This window comes from Anthonomus grandis, chromosome 8, assembly GCF_022605725.1.
Source record: "Anthonomus grandis grandis chromosome 8, icAntGran1.3, whole genome shotgun sequence".
NCBI classification, from domain to species: Eukaryota; Metazoa; Arthropoda; class Insecta; order Coleoptera; family Curculionidae; genus Anthonomus; species Anthonomus grandis.
This window is the reverse complement of record NC_065553.1, coordinates 28632033-28647497: the sequence shown is the minus strand read 5'-3', so window position 1 is coordinate 28647497 and position 15465 is coordinate 28632033. Positions and strand designations below refer to the sequence as shown.

General features: G+C 34.0%; 1 protein-coding gene across 1 annotated transcript in view; it reads left to right on the top strand.

The window, feature by feature from the left end:
* Positions 1 to 15465, top strand: part of LOC126739391 (low-density lipoprotein receptor-related protein 2) — a 392746-nt gene that overhangs the window by 190461 nt on the left and 186820 nt on the right. The window contains exons 16-19 of the mRNA XM_050445052.1: positions 4880 to 5051; positions 5110 to 5303; positions 5357 to 5439; positions 5500 to 5677. Coding sequence (XP_050301009.1) covers positions 4880 to 5051; positions 5110 to 5303; positions 5357 to 5439; positions 5500 to 5677 — 627 coding nt within the window. The remainder of the gene's footprint in view (positions 1 to 4879; positions 5052 to 5109; positions 5304 to 5356; positions 5440 to 5499; positions 5678 to 15465) is intronic.

The following is a 15465-nucleotide window of genomic DNA, read 5'->3' as shown; positions in this document are numbered from 1 at the left end:
GAAGAGACTGAAAAAGGGCCATTTCAGTGCGGACACCAAACAACTTATTTTAAATGTTTTTAAAAGGGAAACAATAGATAATCCAGCAGTGGTTTTGTGTGACATTTATAACAAAGTGGCTGAGAGAACGGGGGTTGGAAGCAGAAGTATGCAGCGTATAGTGGCAGAATACAAACAAGCCGGCGTAGTTTCAGAGCCAAAAAAAAACAGGTAAAACCACCACCATATTTGAAAAGTTGTCGGATATGGAGAAAAATATAATCGGAAGAAAAGTCCATGGTTTTTTCTTCCGAAATGAACTACCGACTGTGAAAAAAGTTTTAAGGGTGGTAAATGAGGACAATGATTTACCTGATTTTAAAAGGACAACGTTTTTTAAAATTTTAAAAAAATTAAATTTTAAATATGCAAAAAGGGAAAGAAACAGTTTTCTAATGGAACGGGACGATATTAAATGTCGAAGAAGAGAGTATTTGACAAAAATAAAAGCGTATAGAAGGGAAAATAGCAAAATTTATTTTTTTGGATGAAACGTGGTTGAATGCGGGACACACCAAATCCAAAGTGTGGACAGATACTGCAGTAACCTCTTCTCGCCAAGCCTTTCTTGAAGGTCTGTCTACAGGCTTAAAAAATCCTTCAGGTAAAAAACCTTTTGTATTTTATTTTTTTTACATTTAAGTATAATGATAAGAAATTATTTAACAATATATACTTACATTACTTGTATGTGGTCCACGGAATACAAAGTAATGTTTCATTTAACCTTAGAGGGTGCATTTATTTAAAAAAAAACTTTTTAAATGAACAATTATTTTTCCGATTTATAATTCATTCAGAAGAATTTATTATTTTTTGCTATTTTTGTTTTTAAATGACCTAATCAACAATTCCTATAACATTTAAAAGATATGACTCGAAATACCTTTAAAAAAAAAACTATAAAGTACAGAGACAAGTTCATGGTACCTATTTACCTTAAAAAAAGTTTTTTTTTATTATGAAAATTCCATAAATAAATTATATGAGCAAAAAAAGTAATATGTTTTTAGGAAAAGGACAGAGGCTGATTATTTGTCACATCGGCAGTGAAGATGGATTTGTTCCTGGTGGTCTTTGGGTATTTCAATAAAAAAAAACTGGGGATTACCATGAAGAAATGGACGGTCCGTCTTTTGAAAAGTGGTTTGAGGGAGTACTTCCTAAGCTGGAGGAAAATGCCGTGGTCGTATTAGACAACGCTCCCTACCACTCCAGGAAGTTGGAGAAGGTGCCTACAACAGCCACCAAAAAGGGAGAAATCCAAGAGTGGCTTCGCTCAAAAAATTTGAGCTATGAGGCCATGATTAAGGCACAATTATTAAAAATTGTCAATGAAAATAAAAGTCAGTTTAACCTCCATATAATTGATGAAATGGCCAAAGCGAGCGGCAGAACTGTCTTGAGGCTTCCGCCTTATCACTGTGAGCTCAATCCAATTGAGCTCATTTGGGCAAATATTAAGGGCTATGTGGCATTCTACAATACAAGTTTTAAGTTTGCCGATATGAGGAAGATATTTGAAGTGGCAGTTTCAAGGATAACTCCAGAAAATTGGCAAAAGTGTATCGAACACACAAATAAGGTTGAAAACAAAATGTGGGACCTTGATAACATTATGGATGTGCAAGTTGAAAGACTTGTTATTCCATTGAATGGCAGTGATACCTCATCCAGTGGAAGTGACACTGACTAATGTGTTTCTGCCCACACATTTTTTGGCTCCGACAACCACCAGAGTGTTTGGTTTCTCCCTTTTTCCAAGGAGAGATTGATGCTTTTTATTATGGTAAGAAAAAGAATTAAAAGAGTTGAATCAGTTCATAATAATGATTTTTAACTTTTCAGTGTTTCTGCCCACACATTTTTTGGCTCTGACAACCACCAGAGTATATTAATAAGTAGCAATTTTCCATTTTTTTTTTAGTGTCTAACATTTTTGATCCAGAAAGCCAAAAGTGATTGCTTCATCAGCTTTTCCAAGAAATTTGAATTTATGTTTTAATTTCTTTATTTTATTTAAGTGCCTAAATTTATTAAAATTGTGTTAATAAAATAAAAAGGAGTTTATTTTAAATAAAATAATATGTATTTTTAAAACGTTTTATTAATTTATTATCCTCCTATTTACCCACTATATTAACCAACATCTATCCATAATGTGTACATGGTTATAAACATATTAATTTAAAAAAAAATTGTTATTAATGTTCAGTCAAAAAAAAGTCTTAAAAAATATGTATATTATTTCACCTGTACGTCTTTTTGCATTATTATTAAGTATTCCTATTTTACTTCAAAAATTACATAAAGAAATCCAACATTTATTTTTAAAGGCTTTCAAGATCATTTTTATAGGACAATATCACTTAAAACACAAAATTATAAATATGAGTATAAATCAAGTCAGTTAAATCATGTTTGTTGAATCATCCTCATTAATCCATCAATATTTACTTTTAATCTATAAAAACGCTAAAATGAATAAAAAACCAATAGAATATAATATCTAAATTCAATACTAAAATAATATAAAATCAATTTTTAAATATTATTTCAAAAAAAAATTAAAAATTCATATTTATGGGCTGATTTCGACCCTAGCTACGTCAACTGTCTGAGGCGTCCCTTTAAATATCACGTGCGGATGACGTGGTTTTGTTTTGACGCTTCGCCTCTAACGTTTGAATATCGTTTAAATCAGGAATATCAGAACACAGTTGATCCAATTGGCTAATCATACATTGAATAGAAGCAAAGATTTTGTGCAAAGAGCAACTTTAGATACCCCTCTACACACCCCTTTGGTATATAAGCATGTAAAATAGTTATTGTTGTGAGTATCTTTTTTTGTAAGAGCTCTAATTTTTGTTTTCCTGGTGGGATTTTTCATGGTAAAAGTGTTTCGCGCCTTAGTCGCAAACTTATCAGGTCCTTGGGAACTGCTGTCAGACTTGCCCAACTGTTTGACACTTTTACTTATATCATTTTCTTTTGATTATTTGTGAAAATATGTCATAATTGAATATATTGCATTACCAAATTTTGGAGACCAATGAACCAATATGCATTCTACAACTTTGAGGGACACTTTGTGTATACAGTGCGAGTCTGTAACTTGGAATAAATTCGATAATAAATATATGGGGGCGTGTTCGGAAAAACGCTCGGACTCGTCAATTGAGATTGTAAGTTGCGCATTTTTTCACAATAAAAAGTTTTTCTACAGGGTGTGCCATGTAGGCGGGGCTAATACAACTTTCTTATTTTAAATGGGACACCCTATATGTTATTATATTTTTTGATTTTCTACAAAATTCCAAACATTTTGATGTATCACATGTTATACGAGGGTTGTCTTTTAAGTTTTGCATATGCAGCTGGAATAAAACAAAAAATAACTTTTAACGACTTTATTGTTTTTCAAAGTATTCTCCACGAAATTTAATGCACTTTTGCATGCGCTCAAACCAGTTGTCAAAGCTGTTATTCCACTCGTTTGTGAGTACTGTCAAAATTGCATTTTTAAAGGCGTTAACTGCTTCCTCTGGCGTCTGAAACCTCTGACCACGCAGTTCATTCTTGATTTTTGGAAAAGTATAGAAATCGTTGGGACTTAAGTCGGGACTGTACGGAGGATGATCCAATAATTCGACGTTTTGATAAGTTAAAAATTCAATAGTTTTCCGGGCTGTGTGCGAACTTGCATTGTCTTGGTGGAGGATGATTCGTCGTTGTGGGTTCGCTTCTCGAAGCTCAGCGATGACTTTCGGCAAACAAATGGTATGTACCAATCGGCAGTAACAGTTCGTTGATTCTCCAGAGGAATTGTTGCAACATGACCTGCTTTTGAGACAAATGTTGCAACCATCTTTTTGGATACACTTCGAGAACGAATGACTTTTGTTGGCTTTTCTTCATCTTGAAATACCCATACAGACGACTGACGTTTATTTTCAGGTTCATATGAGTAAATCCATGATTCATCACCACTGACAATGCTGTACACATTTTTAGAGTTTCCTGCCTCAAAGCGGTCTAGAGTTGTTTGACACCACATCACCCTAGCTTCTTTCTGTTCTTCAGTTAACAGATGCGGTATCCAGCGGGAAACTAATTTTCTTACCCGTAATTCTTCATGCAAAATTTTTTGAATTGAGGTCTTTGAAATCGCCAATGAAGCCTCAATCTCACGATATGTCACATGTCGATCTTCCGTGATAAGCATACGCACAGCATCGATGTTTTCTTGGGTGACAGCCGTTTTTGGTGCACCTGACCTTGGATCGTCGCTAAGACTAACCCGTCCACGCTTGAATTCTGCATACCAACGAGAAACTGTCGACTGATGTGGTGCTTCATTACCGAAAACAGAAATCAACTCAGCACAGCATTCTTGTTGAGATAATTGCCTTCGAAAATTGTAAAAAATGATGGCCCGAAAATGTTCTCTGTTTAATTCCATGGTATGCGCAATTTGCTACCTTTAAAAATTCACTGTAGCTGTAAAACTATATGTATCGCACTGACGTTTTGAATTTAAGAAAAGTAAAGTTTGAGGTTAAGTTTGACTAATGACATTTGATTAGTGACGCCCTCTATGTTTCTATATGCAAAACTTAAAAGACATCCCTCGTACCTTTATTCGATTGTTTTTAAGATACTGGGCGGTAAAGAAAACGTATTTCATAAACTTAAAGAGGATACTTTAAAATCTTATTCTTTCATAAGTGTTCAAAATGTAAACCATTTACTATTTGGCAATGCCCTAAACGTACTACAAATTCATTTTGAACGTATGTTGCTTGTTTTGCTTTTGTTTAAAAAAATGTTGCACTAGGTATGCGATGGAGACGACGACTGTTTCGACAAACAGGACGAACAAGATTGTCCACCGATAACCTGCAAAGCGAACCAGTTTAAATGCGCGGATCTCAGACAGTGCGTCCAAGAAAATTTCAAATGCGACGGCATACCAGACTGTAACGATGGAAGCGACGAACTCGGATGCCGTAAGATAAATTCATGGCAAATTTCGGTCCTGAGGCATTTACTTTATTTTAATTGTAGCTTCGATAGCGCCCAACCAATGCAACTTAGAGAAACAATTTCAGTGCGTCTCTTCTGGTATATGCGTGCCGAAATCGTGGCATTGCGATGGCACTCCCGATTGCGACGACCGTTCGGACGAGCCCGAATCTTGTGGAAACATCGATTGTCCTACTAATTTCCATAAGTGTAATAACAGCCAATGTATTTTTAAGGTATACATTCATGATTGTCCCCGTTTAACTTAGTGAAAATGTAACTTTTTTAGGCATACATTTGCGACGGAAAACCAGACTGCGAAGATGGGTCTGATGAAAGCTATATTCACGCTTGTAAGAAACCCCCATTCAGGTAAGTCCAATGTTGTGAAAATTGTGAGTAAATGAATTTTTTTCTTTAATTTATATCCAGATGTCCTTCTGGCCAATGGTCCTGTCCAGGCGTAACAGACCGTTGCGTCAATCTGACTAATGTGTGTGACGGTAAACCGGACTGTCCCAACGGTTTAGATGAAGGATCAGCCTGCGATTTTGCGGAATGCGAACACCAAACTGGGTTGTGTTCTAATGGATGTAAACAAACTCCATCCGTAAGTAGACCTTGGTTCTTTTAATAGTATAGTAATATATCAGTGGCGGCTTATAGTTTATTTGTTATGTGTATTAAGGATTAACATGGTTTTTGAACGCAAATAAAATAGTTATTTATGTAACAAATGTGTAAAATGATTTTTTTTTTGATGAATGGAAAACTTGACAATTCTCATGAATAATAAATAGAAAAAATACAACATTTTTTCCACTGCCGATAAAAAAAGTTAAAAATATCAATTTAATTACGCACTTAAACGACTTTATGTTAAAAGAAAACGTCAAGACTTGAATGTTATTAGAAGTATTTACATTTGGAGGTCGATTTTAATACGAATTTTGATACCGATTTTTATTATTGTTATGGTATTGTCGTTTGTTCGTGACCAGCGAGCGAACTCTCTAACTCGATAGAAAGAAAATTTCTTTCTATTTCTATTATATTTCTCAATCTCAACTGGCTTCGTTCGGGTTGCCATCGGCAACCTTCGGAATAGAAATATAGAAAGAGGTTGTATGGTCTTGCTATTACTTTCGTCCCCTTTTAGTACATTGAAAAAAAGATGTATTTATCTTTGTTGTGGGGATGTTTTTGTAGCAGATTTGAAAATCAACGAATTCTCATATTCTCATATTAGACCGTTAAGCCCCATGGTGCCAGGACCAACGTTTTTAAGAAGTGACAAAGGGAATAGGGTCGGCTTGAAAGTGATTCTAAATGAATGAAAATTCTTCTTCTTACTAATTAACTAAAGAATAGTATTTTACTAAAAAATATTAAACCATAAAAGTCCACAAAAAAATAACTTACTTAAATCACTTGGTTACAACAGGTAATTAGGGTTTTATTGCGGTCAAAAGATCAACGGTTCAATCTTTGAGTGAATTAAAATTTGTTTTTTCAGGTTTAAAACGATCATTAAGTTTATAAGATCATATAGTTTATCCACGCTTATTTACGCCCCGAAATTGGGAAATTCCCAGTGATTCCACACAAGAGAATAAAATGGGTTTTATTACCCTTCACATTACAGAACTTTAAAAAAATTTTTTCAATTTCTATACTCTATTTCAGAAGTGTATAGAGCAATAAACTGGGGAATTCCGTTCTGTTTGGCTACATTTCGTGGTAGTTTATAGGCGCAGGTACTTATAATATTTATGAATTTAATTTTCACGGATTAAATGCCTTTATTTTGAAAGAGATTAAATACTAAATAAATACTTTTAATCCTTTTGTATAGGTACCTATCTTTTAACGCTTTGTAACATGCAAAAATGGGGTCAGGTAATATATACAGACTATAAATACTTTTAAATCATATTTTAAACGTTAGTAGTCACTGCTACGCTGTAGTGTAATCACAATATTATTATCCCAATATTTAAAAAATGGAGGTATTCAGTCCAACGAAAAGATGTACTAAAAATTCTCCACTATCGCTGAGTGAAAAAGTTATTATTTTAAATGTACATGATTGCATAAAACACGATTACCCTAGTTTTACTGTGCAAGAAATTGTTGAAAAATGTTCTCGAATGAATGGAATTGGAAAGTCCACCATTTTCAAATTGTTGCGGGAAAGAAAAGTAGCAGGTCAAGTGGAATCTCCCAAGCAAAAGCCAGGACGACCTACAAAAGTCCTTGATGAAAATGCTAAATGTATAATTCGAAGAAAAGTTCACTCTTTTTATTTTAAAAAGGAAATACCCACCCTAGACAAAATTTTAATGGAGCTTGGCCAAGATGACAGTATTCCGTTGATAAGTAGAAAACTTTTATGGAAAACTTTAAAAAATATGGATTTTGCCTGGGAAAAGCATAACCGCAAAGCACTTTTACTGGAGAGCGACGAAATTGTTTGTTGGAGACGACAATACTTGAGAAGTATCAAGCAGTACCGCATGGAGCAAAAGAAAGTTTTTTATCTTGATGAGACGTGGATTAACGAAGGTTATATAGTCCAAAAAATGTGGCAAGACAAAAATATAACCAGTGCTCGCCAAGCTTTCATAGAAGGCCTGTCTACGGGTATTAAAGTACCTTCGGGAAAAGGAAAAAGACTTATAATCACACATATTGGAAGCGAAGAGGGATTTTTAAAAGAAGGTCTGCTAACCTTTGAGTCGACTCGCACAGGAGATTACCATGAAGACATGAACTCAGACGTTTTCGAGGACTATTTTGGTGAAATGATAAAATTTCTTCCGGCTAATTCGGTGGTGGTTATGGATAACGCAAGCTATCATTCACGGCGAATAGAGAAGACGCCAACTTCAAGTTGGAGAAAGCAAGAAATTATCGATTGGCTGACTGCAAAAGGTATTGCGTTTGAAGCAAATTTGATAAAAAAAGAACTGCTGGCAATAGCAAACTTACACAAAACTCGTTTCATGAAATACGCCGTGAAAGATATAGCCGAAAAATATAATATAACTGTACTGCGCTTACCGCCATATCATTGCGAACTAAATCCTATAGAACTGATATGGGCGCAGGTAAAAGGATTTGTAGCAAGACAAAACACGACTTTTAAAATGAAAGATGTTAAGCTACTGTTTGATCAAGCCATTACGGAAGCGACACCAGAGAATTGGCGAAAAGCAGTCCAGCATGTAATTAAGCAAGAGGACAAAATGTGGGATCTTGACAACCTCATCAATCAGACAGTCGATCCTTTAAATATAATGTCAAGAGGTGATGACAGTTCGTCAGATGACGAAGAAGACTACAATCTATTATAATTTAAAATTGTTATACACTGTTCAAAAAGTGCCAGATCCAAAAGTGACATTTTCAACTGTTTTACTCTACATATTATGTTCAATAAATTTGTGAAAAAAATATATTATTCCATTTAAACAAAAGTAACTTTCTAAAATAAAATAGCATTTAAGTACATTAATTATAAGGTAAAAAACAAGTCCCAGTTGCACGCCTTTGGCGAACCGTTTTCAATGTTTATCAGTGGGTAACAATGGGCAAAACTCATAAATTGACCCAAAACCGGGTGGCACTACCTGCAATCAACGAAAAGAAAGAATTTTACATTGAAACTAATACCCAACTAAGGTAGTGGCATAAAATATTGGTGGATCACCAGGTACCACTTTTACATACCTAATGAGGTTTTATTGCTCTACACACTTCTGAAATAGAGTATAAGTTATTCTCGTTCTAAAGTTAATAAAATAAATAGTTGATATTAATAATTCTCAACTCTTATGATGAAACTCACATTTTTAATCATAACATTATTTTTTTTTAATTGTTTGGATTTCACTTCAAAAATGCATTGCATGTCAAAAGTCATATCCTAGCCAATAAGATCCCAGCTCATTCTTCAATAGAAGTTCGAGTCTTGAAGAACAAGCCTTTGAATTCCAATTTCATTAGCCTTTTTTTTGTTCTTGGTATGGTTTTTGCCTTACTGCTATAAGAAGTAGAAATCTCCACTCATCCACTCTAATAACCTCCACAACATCTACATTGACATCTACTGTTAAACCGATCCACCCAGGTTCTCCGTCTCAAACATGAAGTCCTTTTGGAGCCAGGTTTGATCTATGTCTGTGATGTATAGTGAACCATGCAGTCAGTAAACCATCTAACCAGAGTTCTAGCGATATTTGTTAGCTGTACTGTAGTATATTATACGAAATACTAACCTCAAAAATACATACATTTTATCGCCCTTATTTTTAGATTTGACTAGTACACTGTTGTATTGAGTATTTTCATCATAATTGAGTGTATATTAGTTATTTCAATTTAACAAACCGTATAGATATCCTTGTAAACTGAATAAAGGATTTTACCATTGATATAGACACTATATTTAAGAAGGGCAACATAAATTGTTTTTACAGTAATAAGATGGATTATTAACTTTTCTTTTAACATACATTCACTTAAATTCATCTCAGAACTAAATCTTTTTTTTATTTTAAATTTTGAAAGATAAACTAACTTTTTAAGTTAGATAAGGGACTTTTAGTGTGAACCCATGAGTTTAAGGTGCTCTTACACTAAAGCTGTAATTTAATAGCAGATAGTTTGTTTGACTATTAGCCAAAATAAAGGGTTATTATTTATTTCATTGTTAATTTATTTCTTTGAAGTATATTATTAATTACACCATTACACTTACATATTATTGTGGGTCAATATAATTGATTGTATTTACAGATTTCCCTATCTGTTCTTCCTTGTGAGATTTTCTTTCAGGTTTATAGGTATAGTGCTTTTAGTAATTTCCTGTTTTCTTGGTCATCGGGATCTTCTTATCCATTCGGGATAAAACAGGTGGTGCTTATATTTTATTGAACTCTTGTTGAATCCACGCCACTCTACCTAAGTGGTTAGTGCTAGTCGGCTTCCCTTTGAGTCTCCCTCCTCTCTTTCTTTTTCCCTTGGTTTCCTGGTACCTATTTTCTAGCCCTCACTTCCCATACTTTTTCCATCCTTTTCCCTCCCGATATTACACTCCAATCAAAACTCTTGTTTACTTTACCCAATTTATTAAATTTTTATTATTAAATTATTTATAAATATTTTTTTAATTAACAGAGTTTTCTTGACAGAATTTCTCTTAGTAAAAATAATTTATATAATAAAACCTGTTTTTTTTGTCAAGTATTAAACGTGCAGACGCCATCTCAAATGCTGGTCTACTAGGATACCTAGATATTTTATATTTGTAAATACTTTTATTGGCTCATCTAATGTACCAGTTAGAATCACCTCATAGTTTGGACGGTTAACCTTAGTAGTTGAAAAAGCAATAGGGTTGAGTGTTTCAAGAGTGCGCACTTATGGTTTAATCAGGTAAAAAATCCAAACGAATTGCGTTGAAAATATATTTTTTTTAATTTATGACTGTTGATACTTAAACAACAAAATAAGGTATATTTCGCAAACTAAACATCAGTACTTCAACAGAAATTAAACTTAAAAAAATGTTATTTTGCGCACTCTTATAAACCCGTTTTTTAAGAGTACGCATTTAGTATTGTAAAAGTACGCACGCAATTTTATGAACATAGGTCACATGTGTAATATCCAGAACCCTCGTAGGCACTGCATTTTTCATACCACCATTCAGCACACAATATGCACTCAATCCAGTCATCTGTAACAGGTTCTTTAAATGTTTCGTTGCACCCTGGACAGCTCCACATTTTCTTATGAGGCGGTGAATTTGGCTTCTTCAAAACAGCTTTTCCATTTTTCGGTGTCTTCTTTGCCTGTCTGAGGTTCACAGCGCATTTTCTTTTTAAACTCTCTTCCGAAAGCTCTTGTGGTGGTGGTACGTTATCGCCCATATCTAGTTTGACTATAGGTTTCAGTTTTTTTTTCTCTTTTTCTTCAACAGGTCCTTATATGGGGAGCTGGTGATAATTTCCGACTTTTTGCTTCTGCGACTTGTTGACCTGAACGTAATTGATTTGGGTAATGGAGAAATTGTTGTTAATTTAATACAAGTTGATGATGTTCCAGAAGTGTTCGATAAATCAAATGTTTTGGTTTCTGGCGCTACAGCAACTGTTTGTTCCAAAGTTGAAATGATTGCAGATGTGTTCGAAACCAGCTCTGTAGGCTGAGGTGATTTTTTTTTTAGTAGTGGAACTCTCAAGAACAACAGTTGTACTGTCAAGAACTTTGGAAGCATTTTCGGAGGCTAATTCAGAGATTTGATGAGGTTGAATATTGATTTTAGATGTTGAGTTATCAGCGACTTCTAACTGAATGTTTGGCGCTTCTACTTGCGTAGCTACTGTAGCTGTAGCAGAATTTTCTCGTTCTGTGACTAAAATGACCATGAAGTCAGCTTCGGTAAATATATCATCAATAAAGGGACATATCCCTGTCACTTTAAAACCTTCCATCGCATTCGTTAAAGTAGCAGCTTTAAAATATGCAGGTGCAAATATTGAAGCAATTTGGTAGACCGTAATTACCCGCCCTGGATGGTTCGTCAACCATTTTTCACACTCGTTGGAATAAAACTTTTTTAACGGGCTAAAAAAACATCGGTCAAGTGGCTGCATACGGTGGCTACTATGAGGAGGAACTGTTAATGCGATAATGTTATATTGTCGAAAAAAATCAACTGCTGCAATAGAACAATGGGAAGTGTGGTTATCCATTATCATTAGTACTGGTTGTTCTTTTGTTGGCCTAGCATGATCTCGCAAATGTGTGGCATAATCAACAAACAAGTCCTGATTGATGAAACTACTATACCATTCCAATTGAAGATGACGAAGCTCCGTCCAAAAGTTCTGCCTTCATTCTTTTACGTGGATTTATAAATGCGGGAGGAATAAATTGTCCACTAGCACCCATTGCACATACAACAATAACATTGGTTCCCCGTTCTGCGCTTGATATTTTATTGACACACCTTTTTCCTTTTGTAGAAAAAACTTTAGGGGGCTTGTTTGGGACAGTTGAAAATCCCGATTCGTCCATATTGTAAATTGCATGTGGCGGAAATTTATATTTGTTCATTAACTCCGAGAGGTTTTTATAAAACCGCTCACACTGTGGTTTATTAAACCCATCAGCCCTGGCGACGCTTGTAGCGGTGAGTTGCCTTAATGTAACATCTTTGTGCCGTTTTAAACAAATCCACGCAGCCAGCCCTTGCCTGCCATTTTTGAAGTTATATTAAAACGATGTTTTAATTTGTTTTTTTCAGCGAACTCAAATGCTAGACTTCTTAGAGCTCTAGAAGTTAACCCGTAAAACATGTTGTCTATTGTTTTAATATAATTACACAACTCTTCTTCCATTTCTGCTGTTAAGGTAATGTCGAATCTTCCCAGTTTTGTAGCGACAGTTGTGCTTTTAAGCCTTTTTCTTAACGTGCTTTCCGCCATTCCTAAGGATTTTGCCACGCTTCTTTTACTTTCTCCATTTTCAATCCTCTGTCTTTCTGCCTCCATAACCGCCGGTGAGCATAAAGCACGTTGAGAACTTCGTTTTCTGCCAGACATGCTGAAACACAAGAAAAAATACGTTTAATCCGTTAGAACAAAAAACCTGGTTTGTAAGAGTGCGCGCGTACTCTAACAATATTAATGATTGCGCACTCTTACAAAACGAGCATGTTTTAAAAAGCGCCAGTGCTGCCTCTATCTTGGTTCGAAATTGTAAACAACGGTATGATTTATACGATTCTTCAAGGTTTATTGAGCATGACAAAATATGACCGCGAAATTCTTGAAAACTACAGTTGTGTATAGTGTTGTGAGCAATGGAACGTTCCTGTTTATTCTCGAAGAACGTTCGCGAACGTTCACGACTTTTTTCGTGACGTTTATTCTCAAGAGCACGAATGAGCATGAATCCGAACGTTCCCCAAAAATGTGAACATTCTACTACCAAATCTGGGGCTGAAATTAATACCATTGAAGATGATTCTTCTGAGTCTGACGAGTCTGAATTTGATTAAACGGAAATTCTGAGTGATTTAAAATTAAGCGAGCGCGAGGAGGGAGAGGATAGTTCGGAGGAGAGTTCCTAAATAGGTTGTTTAAAAGTTTAACTTAATAAATAGAACATAAATAAACACAAACATTTTTAATTTCAGATATTTTCCTAATATGTTTCCTTTGCATTTTTTTCATTTATGCTCATATGTGCTCAAAATTCTCGTTCGTGCTCGTTCATGCTCGAGGAACGTTCTCGAAAAATAAATTCTCGAGCATTTTATAACACTAGTTGTGTACAATATCCAAAATGTCAAAATATAATAGCAAAACAAATAAAATTCCTGAAACTTACCTAATAACGTTATTATCGCTGTTTATTTGCTTAAAATGCACAAGAAACATGCAGACACTCCTCTTAATTAGTACGAACTAACACCTTGTTGTTGTCGACGACGTGCTCCAAAAATCCACGAGTGCGTACTCTTATAGACCGCGCACTCTTAGAGCACTCTACCCTATATTTGTTTTTTTTTTATATTGAAGAATAGTTTTAAGGAATTCAGAAAATCTTTAACTTGTAAAAAATAATTTTTTAAGTTGTCGAAACCGTTGACGAAAGAGACCCTCTATTTCTCGACTAAAAAGTACGTTCACACAGATTTTAAACAAAATTAATATTGAATATTGAATATTGACCATCCTTACATTACTAAGTACTTTATTTATTTTTGTATTCATGTTGTCCTCTTATCGAGAATAATTTTTTTAGAGACGATATAATCCTATTTTGTCACAATTTTTATAGTTAATAATAATAGTAATAACGTTTATTATTTACCATGAAAATTACATAGAATATATTGAGGTAAATAAAAGCCAGTGTATCAGATTTCTGCATGGAAAATGCAGGTTCTGTTCTTCCTACACAGCTATAACATAAAAAACTTTTGGACTAAACTACTTTTTAAATAAAACTAACGAATTAAACTAAATTAACTACTGGATATAATGTACATACATTATATCTAAGTAGTTGAATTATTAAATAAGCGAGAATATATTTAATACTAGCCATTCAATTATAATTTATAAACAAGAAAAATTAATGTTGTAGCTCAAATATGCATATTACTGATTATCTAATAAAATATGCCTTATTTTTTGTTTAAATCTATAAATGGAATTCGAAATATCAGTTATATCGGGTGGTAGCGTATTAATGATATGACAAATATTATAAGAGAATGATTTTTTGAAAAATAAATTTTTGTGTTTGGGTAGTAGTAGGTAAAAGATTTATTTCTTAATGGTGAATGTTTGTCCGAAATGTAATTTTGTTGTATACGTAGGGAGGACTGCGGTATTTAATAATTTTATAAAATAGCACACTGAAATGTAGCTTACGTCTATTAAACATATTAAGTGACATTATGTGATACATGACCTCGCCTATTATTATCATAAATAAAATAATCACAAGTGTTTTGCATTTTTTTAACTCTATAGGAGTCTTGACCATCTAGACCAGGTCCATAAACCCCCATCACAATGATTAAAATTTGACAACACAAGAGAGTCGCATAGGTCACGTTGAATATTCAGATCTAAGTAATGCCTATGAGGGTACATGGTTTTTAGAACATAGTACGATTTTTTAAGATTAGGTGATGTGACCACTAATCTTTAGTTGTTAATCAAGTGTTAAACCTAAACTCTTGGTGTTCTCAACTACTTTTGAAGTTTTTGATTTCCAACAAATCATTTTTTTAAATAAATAGTCTTTATTTGAATTTTACTTCTAAAGAGAAAATAACTACACATTTTCTAGGGTTTACTTTTAACATATGTTTACTAGAGAGTTTAACAAGTGCATCAAGATCAGAATTTATATGGTTCAAAGCAGTTAAATGATCAGAAGGTAAAAAGGAGTAATACAACTGCGTATTATCTACATAGAAGTGATACTTACAGTGTTCAAGATAGTGAGGAAAGCATGTTGTATAAATACTAAATAGTAGTGACCCCAATATGCTACCTTTCGGGGAATCCCATTAAAAACTGAAAGACAACTTGAAAAGTTCGCATCAATTTTTTACCATTTAAGACCTATTACTTACAAATGACTTTATTAAAGCTATAGCATGCTTTGAGAATCCTATGTAGTGCAGTAAGGCTACCAATATTTGATGATTTAAAAAATCGAATGCTTTAGCAAAATCTAGCAATACCAGAGCAGTGATTTTGTTATTGTCTCGGGCACGAAAAATATTAATTTAAAAATAATATTTGCCATTGCTGTTGCGCAACTATATCCACTTCGAAATCCCGATTGCTTAATGGGTAATAT